Source organism: Montipora foliosa, unplaced genomic scaffold (assembly GCF_036669935.1).
Source record: "Montipora foliosa isolate CH-2021 unplaced genomic scaffold, ASM3666993v2 scaffold_159, whole genome shotgun sequence".
In the NCBI taxonomy this organism is placed as follows: Eukaryota; Metazoa; Cnidaria; class Anthozoa; order Scleractinia; family Acroporidae; genus Montipora; species Montipora foliosa.
In genome coordinates this window covers 1-10,993 of record NW_027179459.1, presented here as the reverse complement: position 1 = coordinate 10,993, position 10,993 = coordinate 1, and the positions used below count along the sequence as shown (strand labels likewise).

Here is a 10,993-nt window from a genome sequence, read left to right as displayed (position 1 = left end):
CTTATAAAAAAGACAGTAATTGCGCAACTGTTTTCTTTTGAGTTATTGTAAGTAAGTAACTGTAAGTGTAAGTATTAAATATGTAAGTAGTTGATTAAAAATGTGGAAAAAAAAAAAATCCGTATCAACCATGCGCAAATAGGAAGCTGCTTCGTAGGCGCACTGGAATGCATCGGAGAAATGGTGGACCTGAGCGTGACTGACCTCTCCAAATGAGTCAGGTTTGTAACATATCTTACTGCAACCTCCGACAATTTAGCAAAGAGCAGCTAGCCAATCTTTCCAGTCACTCAGAGCTTGACTTTCTACCTTTTCACCCCAGCAATCTTCTTCCTGCATAACCCCTGCAGAATCAACTTCGCTGACAACCGAGCTTGCGACTGACAATATACCTCTTCGGGTTGGTGGTCTTTCCTTGGCAATGACTTTAAAACAGAACTCATCGGTCCGAACTCTCCACTCTACTCCTAGAGCATGCTCCGTGAGCATCTCGTCAAAGTCCAAGTTAACAACGGATTTCGCTCGTCGACTCGGAGGGATGCTTGCCAAGACTTCTCTGTCATTGCTCATCCATTTCGTTAAGCTGAATCCACCCCGTGATAACAGCTCAGTCAACATTTTCACAAGTAGCCGTGCATCGTGAGGCGTTCTGACAGACTTTAAACAGTCATCCACGTAGAAATTCGTTTTTACTGTTTCACAGCTACACAACACTATAAAATTCTCCATAGATTTTTAACTACAAACATCCTTTTAAAGAAAATGGGCAAGGTGGATTCCTCACAATGCTCTTTTTGTGGAACTGTAGACGAATCCCTTGAACAGGAGGTTGAACCTTTTAGGTGGTTGAACCTTGTAGGGGATGCTATATCCTTTTGTTCTAACACCTGTATATATTCTATATGTACAAATCTTGAAATAAATAAATAATAAATAAATAACATCTCTTTGTATCTTGTCCCATCATCAAAACGCTTTGGAATGATTTGATTTACTGGTGTAGAGGTATAAGTATCCAAATTGATTCACTTTGCGCTTCAGATATATCATTTGGTTTATGGAAAAGGAAGGACGATTTTTTGTTATTGAATCATGTTATTATTATTGCTAAACAAGACATTTATTATTGTAGAAATAATGTTTTAAATCCGTCCTTCTCCGTTCTTTTATCAAAAATCGATTCAGCTTATGATATTGAAAGTAGAATTGCAAGTTTAAATAATAAATTAAGTATACACTCGTCAAAATGGGGGAAGTATATGGAGAGATAACAACACGTCAAGTGCTGGTATCGATTTGCGCAAGAAATTTATAATTTGTTGTTACTAATTCTTACAACATCCTGTTTATGTTATATTGTTGTTGTTGTTTTTGTTCTTTTTGTTGTTCTTTGTTTTTGTAAAGTATTACATTATTATAGAAAAAAAATCAATAAAATAAAAAAAAAAGTATTCACGATCTCGCTGGGAAAGGTATCCTTGTTGTCTTCTGCTGTTCTCAACAGACAAAAACAGGCACAACTTGGGGACGATGTAGCTCCAAAAACGTGGACCGCCATCTTATATTCTGCTGGGGAGCTGTGCAGTTCTTCACTCGGCCACCAGAGGAAACGCAAAGCGTCAAGGTCACGTGGATCAACTCTGGCCTGATGAAACATGGACTCTATGTCAGCGATTATAGCGGACTTCTCCTGTCGGAATCGCATCAAAACACCGATCAGGTTATTGTTCAGGTCAGGTCCTTGCATCAACTGGTCATTCAATGAGGTACCCATGTATTTGGCGGCACAATCAAAAACTACACGAACCTTGTCCGGTTTCCTGGCCATGGTGTGGACAACTGGATGATGAGGAAGGTACCAGACGATCTTTCCTTCAACAGACAGCTCTCGTGGAGGAATCTTTACTGCGTGACCCTTAGACAAATTTTCGTCCATAGTAGTGTTGTACTTCCTATGAAGTTCTTCATCCTTTACAAGTCGTCTCTTCAGCGAACATAGCCTCGACTCAGCGAAACTACGGTTGTTCGGGATCGAAGGCGGTCGATTTCTCCAAGGCAACCTGACCTGATAATGACCATCTGTTTTTGTAACCGTCTCATTCATAATCTTCAAGGCTCGTTTGTCTTCTAATGACATGCACACCTCAGATGCAGCTAAACTTTCACCGAAGTCAGTCAACCAGAACATCTTCACTTGCGACTGAAGCAACTCATCGTCATTCAGGAAACGCACAAAGTTCACGTGAAATTCTTCGTGAGGACTCGTGGGACCAACTGGGCCCAATAGGGTCCATCCTAACGGGAACTTGACTGCATACGGTTCATCGCTTGCCCCTTTTCTCTCGTGTAACACCCAAAATGCCCTGGGACAATCTCCGCCAATCAAAAGTATTACTGTCTGATCATCAATCTGGGGAAAACTCAAATCTTGGAGATGGGGCCATCGCTTTAAATCATCAGGTACTGGAATGCTCTTCTCTGACACGGGAATTCTTTCAACAGACCACACTCTAGGCAGGCAGAGATCCTTTGCACCATCTATGCTGCTGACCTTCAGACCAACCTCCAACCCACTTTGTTCTTCAGTGTTACTAAGGGTAGTAAGAGTAAACTGCCGGTTTATCCCATTCAAACCAAGCTTCTCCAATAAATGAAGGGGTAGTTTCTAAAGAAACTGTGGTGCTGCGTCGGTGGGGAAGTAGTATACAAAAATTTGGTTTTATCAACGGAGTTGATAATGTAAATTGGCCACCGTACAGAGATTCTAAAAGCTGACGTTTCGAGCGTTAGCCCTTCGTCAGAGCGAATCGAGGGATTATGGGTTACGTGTAGTTTTTATAGTAGAGTAGGAGCTACGCTATTGGTGGTAACATGGCAACGTGAAAAATAGGAATATATTAGTTAAATGAAAAGCGTTCGTTAATACCGTGAGGATTAAGGGTGCCGATTTGAAAGATGAATTTTTGTTCCAGATTCTTGCGGCTTTCCGTCGTACCTAGATGTAGGGAAAGGCCGCAGACAGCCATGTGTTTTTTGGAGTGGTTAGGCAGATTAAAATGGCGAGCGACTGGCTTGGATGCATCCTTGTCATTCTTCTCAACATCGCGAAGGTGTTCGCGGAATCGGTCACCTAGTCGTCTACCTGTCTCACCAATGTATAATTTATTGCATAACGTGCAGGTTATGCAATAAATGACATTTGCGGAGGTACATGTGAAACGATCGGTGATCTTAACAGATCGCTTAGGTCCCGATACCTTGCTAGTGTTAACAATGAAAAGACAAGTTTTGCATAGTGAGCGCGCGCATTTGAAAGTGCCGGGTTGCTCGTTAGTTTTGAGCGCGCTTCTAACTAAAAAGTTGCCTACGTTTTTGTCGCGTTTGAATGAAATAAGTGGAGGTTGCGAAAAGATTCTACCAGTCTCGGGATCATTTTGGAGTAATTTAAAATTACTAAGAATGATGCTTTTGACTGCGTGATTATGAGGATGGAAAGTGAGGGTGAATGGAATTCTGTCATTCTTATCTTTTTGTGACGTTTGTAGTGATGACTGTCGATCAAATTGTTGGGCGCGATGATGGCCCGCTTTGACCACAGAGGCAGGATAGCCACGTTTTTCGAAGAACTGGCACATCTCCTCTGATTTGCTGGAAAAATCGGAGTCATCACTACATAGACGTCGAAGTCTAAGAAATTGAGAATAAGGGATGGAGTTCTTGACATGTGATGGATGTGACGATGAATACAACAAATAACTGTGTGAATCAGTAGGTTTGTAGTGCACACTAGTACATAGCACGTTGCCTCTAATAGAAACGTTGATATCTAGAAAAGCCAATGAAGTTTCCGAAATTTCCCAGGTATATTTAAGAGCCGGATGAAAAGAGTTGACGGAGGTTATAAATTGATCGAGTTCTTCTCTGCTGGATGAAATAGCGCCGATGCAGTCGTCGATGTAACGGCCGTAGAGTTCAGGTTTGGGGCCGTTGTACTGACTAAAAAATTGGTGTTCAACATATCCTACAAAAAGATTGGCATAGCTAGGTCCCATTCTTGTGCCCATCGCTACACCATTAATTTGTTTGTAATAGTTGCCGGCGAATGAAAAACAATTAAGCGTTAAAACTAGTTCGGCAAGGCGGAGGAGCGTTTCCGAGCTAGGTTCTTTGACAGTGCGTTGATCGAAAAAGTGTTTAAGTGCTTGAAGACCTTCGCTATTAGGAATGACTGTGTATAGAGATGTAATGTCCATGGTGAAAATAAGTTTGTCTTGGCCGGAGAAATTGAAATCGCGGAAAATTTGTAGTGCGTGTGTACTGTCTTTAATGTATGATGGCAAAGATTTGACGATAGGCGTCATAATCCTGTCTAAGTAGCTAGAAATGAGTTCGGTGGGGCAACTACAGGCAGAAACGATAGGGCGACCTGGGTTGTTGGGTTTGTGAATTTTAGGCAAGAAGTAAATGCACGAAGTTCTAGGGGTGTTGATGATGAGATTAGTGGCAGTGTCCGGTAATTCTTGATTAACTATAAGATTTTGAATGGTGTCTTTGACAAGTTTTTGATTGTTGGAAGTGAGATCTTTAGGGATTTTGGCATAAAACGAGGTATCCGAAAGTTGCCGCAAAGCTTCTTTTTGGTAAAGGTCGGACCGCCAAACAACTACCGCGCCGCCTTTGTCGGCCGATTTGACAACTATGTCGTTGCGTTTACTAAGATTTTTAAGCGCCGCCCACTCTTCGGAGGAAAGGTTGGAAAATTTAGTGTGGCGATTGAATTTAAGTTTGTGAATGTCGCGACGGCATTTTTTGGTGAAAAAATCTAAAGAGGCAAATTGTCCCTCTGGGGGAGTCCATTTGGATTTGCGAACTAGAAGTGTTTCAAAAATATCTTTATTAGAAGTGTCCGAATCATGCTCTTTGTCGTGAAAAAAGGCTTTTAACTGAACGCGGCGAAGGAATTTTTCGACATCTTGCTTAATAGAAAATTCGTTGGTGCGTTTGGTAATAGGGACAAAATTTAGGCCCTTACTGAGAACAGATTTCTCTGAGTCAGTAAGCGGAAGATTTTCTGGAATTGTAATTACGGTATTATGGCTATGCAATGTAGTGTCGTCGGTAATTTGCGGACCTATTAATTGTTGAAGTTTTAGAGTCTTGGTTTGGTGTAAATGGTCAAACAGCCCAGAATTAAGTTGTCGGATTTTAGCGCGAATAGATTGTACTAAAATTGCTGGACAGATTTTGGAAAGTTCGGAGCGACAATGAAGAATTTGTTTGTCAAGTGCGATTCGTTTTTGGCACATAGCTCTAATTGTGATCCTCATAATATTACGTGAAAAAGAATTTTGTGCACATCGAATTTGGTGAAGATACTGATTTGAGTGAGAGAATGTAGCCGGATGAAAGTTCGAGCGAAAACCTTTAGGAATGACTTTAGAGTTGAGGCAACGGCCGATGAAGTTGATGTGACTACAAAACCTAGTTTTGGCGAAAATGAGAGTGGCTAAACGGAAAGCTAAGTTACTGCTAAGTGTGGGAAAAGGAAAAAGATAACTTACGATTTCCTGGCGTAGCTCCTTGGTGAGTTTCTTCAAGCTTGGCATCGTTGTCTTGGGTCTCCTGTTAGAAATCTGTGGATTGAAAAATACCAGAACAACAAGGTTAGTGGTCGCAGCGGTTGAATGACAAATGAATGAAGGGGTAGTTTCTAAAGAAACTGTGGTGCTGCGTCGGTGGGGAAGTAGTATACAAAAATTTGGTTTTATCAACGGAGTTGATAATGTAAATTGGCCACCGTACAGAGATTCTAAAAGCTGACGTTTCGAGCGTTAGCCCTTCGTCAGAGCGAATCGAGGGATTATGGGTTACGTGTAGTTTTTATAGTAGAGTAGGAGCTACGCTATTGGTGGTAACATGGCAACGTGAAAAATAGGAATATATTAGTTAAATGAAAAGCGTTCGTTAATACCGTGAGGATTAAGGGTGCCGATTTGAAAGATGAATTTTTGTTCCAGATTCTTGCGGCTTTCCGTCGTACCTAGATGTAGGGAAAGGCCGCAGACAGCCATGTGTTTTTTGGAGTGGTTAGGCAGATTAAAATGGCGAGCGACTGGCTTGGATGCATCCTTCTCAACATCGCGAAGGTGTTCGCGGAATCGGTCACCTAGTCGTCTACCTGTCTCACCAATGTATAATTTATTGCATAACGTGCAGGTTATGCAATAAATGACATTTGCGGAGGTACATGTGAAACGATCGGTGATCTTAACAGATCGCTTAGGTCCCGATACCTTGCTAGTGTTAACAATGAAAAGACAAGTTTTGCATCGTGAGCGCGCGCATTTGAAAGTGCCGGGTTGCTCGTTAGTTTTGAGCGCGCTTCTAACTAAAAAGTTGCCTACGTTTTTGTCGCGTTTGAATGAAATAAGTGGAGGTTGCGAAAAGATCCTACCAGTCTCGGGATCATTTTGGAGTAATTTAAAATTACTAAGAATGATGCTTTTGACTGCGTGATTATGAGGATGGAAAGTGAGGGTGAATGGAATTCTGTCATTCTTATCTTTTTGTGACGTTTGTAGTGATGACTGTCGATCAAATTGTTGGGCGCGATGATGGCCCGCTTTGACCACAGAGGCAGGATAGCCACGTTTTTCGAAGAACTGGCACATCTCCTCTGATTTGCTGGAAAAATCGGAGTCATCACTACATAGACGTCGAAGTCTAAGAAATTGAGAATAAGGGATGGAGTTCTTGACATGTGATGGATGTGACGATGAATACAACAAATAACTGTGTGAATCAGTAGGTTTGTAGTGCACACTAGTACATAGCACGTTGCCTCTAATAGAAACGTTGATATCTAGAAAAGCCAATGAAGTTTCCGAAATTTCCCAGGTATATTTAAGAGCCGGATGAAAAGAGTTGATGGAGGTTATAAATTGATCGAGTTCTTCTCTGCTGGATGAAATAGCGCCGATGCAGTCGTCGATGTAACGGCCGTAGAGTTCAGGTTTGGGGCCGTTGTACTGACTAAAAAATTGGTGTTCAACATATCCTACAAAAAGATTGGCATAGCTAGGTCCCATTCTTGTGCCCATCGCTACACCATTATTTGTTTGTAATAGTTGCCGGCGAATGAAAAACAATTAAGCGTTAAAACTAGTTCGGCAAGGCGGAGGAGCGTTTCCGAGCTAGGTTCTTTGACAGTGCGTTGATCGAAAAAGTGTTTAAGTGCTTGAAGACCTTCGCTATTAGGAATGACTGTGTATAGAGATGTAATGTCCATGGTGAAAATAAGTTTGTCTTGGCCGGAGAAATTGAAATCGCGGAAAATTTGTAGTGCGTGTGTACTGTCTTTAATGTATGATGGCAAAGATTTGACGATAGGCGTCATAATCCTGTCTAAGTAGCTAGAAATGAGTTCGGTGGGGCAACTACAGGCAGAAACGATAGGGCGACCTGGGTTGTTGGGTTTGTGAATTTTAGGCAAGAAGTAAATGCACGAAGTTCTAGGGGTGTTGATGATGAGATTAGTGGCAGTGTCCGGTAATTCTTGATTAACTATAAGATTTTGAATGGTGTCTTTGACAAGTTTTTGATTGTTGGAAGTGAGATCTTTAGGGATTTTGGCATAAAACGAGGTATCCGAAAGTTGCCGCAAAGCTTCTTTTTGGTAAAGGTCGGACCGCCAAACAACTACCGCGCCGCCTTTGTCGGCCGATTTGACAACTATGTCGTTGCGTTTACTAAGATTTTTAAGCGCCGCCCACTCTTCGGAGGAAAGGTTGGAAATTTAGTGTGGCGATTGAATTTAAGTTTGTGAATGTCGCGACGGCATTTTTTGGTGAAAAAATCTAAAGAGGCAAATTGTCCCTCTGGGGGAGTCCATTTGGATTTGCGAACTAGAAGTGTTTCAAAAATATCTTTATTAGAAGTGTCCGAATCATGCTCTTTGTCGTGAAAAAAGGCTTTTAACTGAACGCGGCGAAGGAATTTTTCGACATCTTGCTTAATAGAAAATTCGTTGGTGCGTTTGGTAATAGGGACAAAATTTAGGCCCTTACTGAGAACAGATTTCTCTGAGTCAGTAAGCGGAAGATTTTCTGGAATTGTAATTACGGTATTATGGCTATGCAATGTAGTGTCGTCGGTAATTTGCGGACCTATTAATTGTTGAAGTTTTAGAGTCTTGGTTTGGTGTAAATGGTCAAACAGCCCAGAATTAAGTTGTCGGATTTTAGCGCGAATAGATTGTACTAAAATTGCTGGACAGATTTTGGAAAGTTCGGAGCGACAATGAAGAATTTGTTTGTCAAGTGCGATTCGTTTTTGGCACATAGCTCTAATTGTGATCCTCATAATATTACGTGAAAAAGAATTTTGTGCACATCGAATTTGGTGAAGATACTGATTTGAGTGAGAGAATGTAGCCGGATGAAAGTTCGAGCGAAAACCTTTAGGAATGACTTTAGAGTTGAGGCAACGGCCGATGAAGTTGATGTGACTACAAAACCTAGTTTTGGCGAAAATGAGAGTGGCTAAACGGAAAGCTAAGTTACTGCTAAGTGTGGGAAAAGGAAAAAGATAACTTACGATTTCCTGGCGTAGCTCCTTGGTGAGTTTCTTCAAGCTTGGCATCGTCGTCTTGGGTCTCCTGTTAGAAATCTGTGGATTGAAAAATACTAGAACAACAAGGTTAGTGGTCGCAGCGGTTGAATGACAAATGAATGAAGGGGTAGTTTCTAAAGAAACTGTGGTGCTGCGTCGGTGGGGAAGTAGTATACAAAAATTTGGTTTTATCAACGGAGTTGATAATGTAAATTGGCCACCGTACAGAGATTCTAAAAGCTGACGTTTCGAGCGTTAGCCCTTCGTCAGAGCGAATCGAGGGATTATGGGTTACGTGTAGTTTTTATAGTAGAGTAGGAGCTACGCTATTGGTGGTAACATGGCAACGTGAAAAATAGGAATATATTAGTTAAATGAAAAGCGTTCGTTAATACCGTGAGGATTAAGGGTGCCGATTTGAAAGATGAATTTTTGTTCCAGATTCTTGCGGCTTTCCGTCGTACCTAGATGTAGGGAAAGGCCGCAGACAGCCATGTGTTTTTTGGAGTGGTTAGGCAGATTAAAATGGCGAGCGACTGGCTTGGATGCATCCTTCTCAACATCGCGAAGGTGTTCGCGGAATCGGTCACCTAGTCGTCTACCTGTCTCACCAATGTATAATTTATTGCATAACGTGCAGGTTATGCAATAAATGACATTTGCGGAGGTACATGTGAAACGATCGGTGATCTTAACAGATCGCTTAGGTCCCGATACCTGCTAGTGTTAACAATGAAAAGACAAGTTTTGCATCGTGAGCGCGCGCATTTGAAAGTGCCGGGTTGCTCGTTAGTTTTGAGCGCGCTTCTAACTAAAGAGTTGCCTACGTTTTTGTCGCGTTTGAATGAAATAAGTGGAGGTTGCGAAAAGATTCTACCAGTCTCGGGATCATTTTGGAGTAATTTAAAATTACTAAGAATGATGCTTTTGACTGCGTGATTATGAGGATGGAAAGTGAGGGTGAATGGAATTCTGTCATTCTTATCTTTTTGTGACGTTTGTAGTGATGACTGTCGATCAAATTGTTGGGCGCGATGATGGCCCGCTTTGACCACAGAGGCAGGATAGCCACGTTTTTCGAAGAACTGGCACATCTCCTCTGATTTGCTGGAAAAATCGGAGTCATCACTACATAGACGTCGAAGTCTAAGAAATTGAGAATAAGGGATGGAGTTCTTGACATGTGATGGATGTGACGATGAATACAACAAATAACTGTGTGAATCAGTAGGTTTGTAGTGCACACTAGTACATAGCACGTTGCCTCTAATAGAAACGTTGATATCTAGAAAAGCCAATGAAGTTTCCGAAATTTCCCAGGTATATTTAAGAGCCGGATGAAAAGAGTTGACGGAGGTTATAAATTGATCGAGTTCTTCTCTGCTGGATGAAATAGCGCCGATGCAGTCGTCGATGTAACGGCCGTAGAGTTCAGGTTTGGGGCCGTTGTACTGACTAAAAAATTGGTGTTCAACATATCCTACAAAAAGATTGGCATAGCTAGGTCCCATTCTTGTGCCCATCGCTACACCATTAATTTGTTTGTAATAGTTGCCGGCGAATGAAAAACAATTAAGCGTTAAAACTAGTTCGGCAAGGCGGAGGAGCGTTTCCGAGCTAGGTTCTTTGACAGTGCGTTGATCGAAAAAGTGTTTAAGTGCTTGAAGACCTTCGCTATTAGGAATGACTGTGTATAGAGATGTAATGTCCATGGTGAAAATAAGTTTGTCTTGGCCGGAGAAATTGAAATCGCGGAAAATTTGTAGTGCGTGTGTACTGTCTTTAATGTATGATGGCAAAGATTTGACGATAGGCGTCATAATCCTGTCTAAGTAGCTAGAAATGAGTTCGGTGGGGCAACTACAGGCAGAAACGATAGGGCGACCTGGGTTGTTGGGTTTGTGAATTTTAGGCAAGAAGTAAATGCACGAAGTTCTAGGGGTGTTGATGATGAGATTAGTGGCAGTGTCCGGTAATTCTTGATTAACTATAAGATTTTGAATGGTGTCTTTGACAAGTTTTTGATTGTTGGAAGTGAGATCTTTAGGGATTTTGGCATAAAACGAGGTATCCGAAAGTTGCCGCAAAGCTTCTTTTTGGTAAAGGTCGGACCGCCAAACAACTACCGCGCCGCCTTTGTCGGCCGATTTGACAACTATGTCGTTGCGTTTACTAAGTTTTTTAAGCGCCGCCCACTCTTCGGAGGAAAGGTTGGAAAATTTAGTGTGGCGATTGAATTTAAGTTTGTGAATGTCGCGACGGCATTTTTTGGTGAAAAAATCTAAAGAGGCAAATTGTCCCTCTGGGGGAGTCCATTTGGATTTGCGAACTAGAAGTGTTTCAAAAATATCTGTATTAGAAGTGTCCGAATCATGCTCTTTGT

General features: G+C 41.7%; 1 protein-coding gene across 1 annotated transcript; it reads right to left on the bottom strand.

Annotated features, from left to right (window-relative positions):
- Positions 1-255: 255 nt before the first annotated feature.
- Positions 256-2,638, bottom strand: LOC137986244 (uncharacterized; the record flags this gene model as incomplete). The annotated part of the gene is made up of 2 exons (XM_068833466.1): positions 256-657; positions 1,457-2,638. Coding segments are annotated over 2 exons (1,584 nt in total), but the record flags the coding sequence as incomplete, so codon positions are not given.
- Between the last annotated feature and the right edge of the window lie 8,355 nt (positions 2,639-10,993).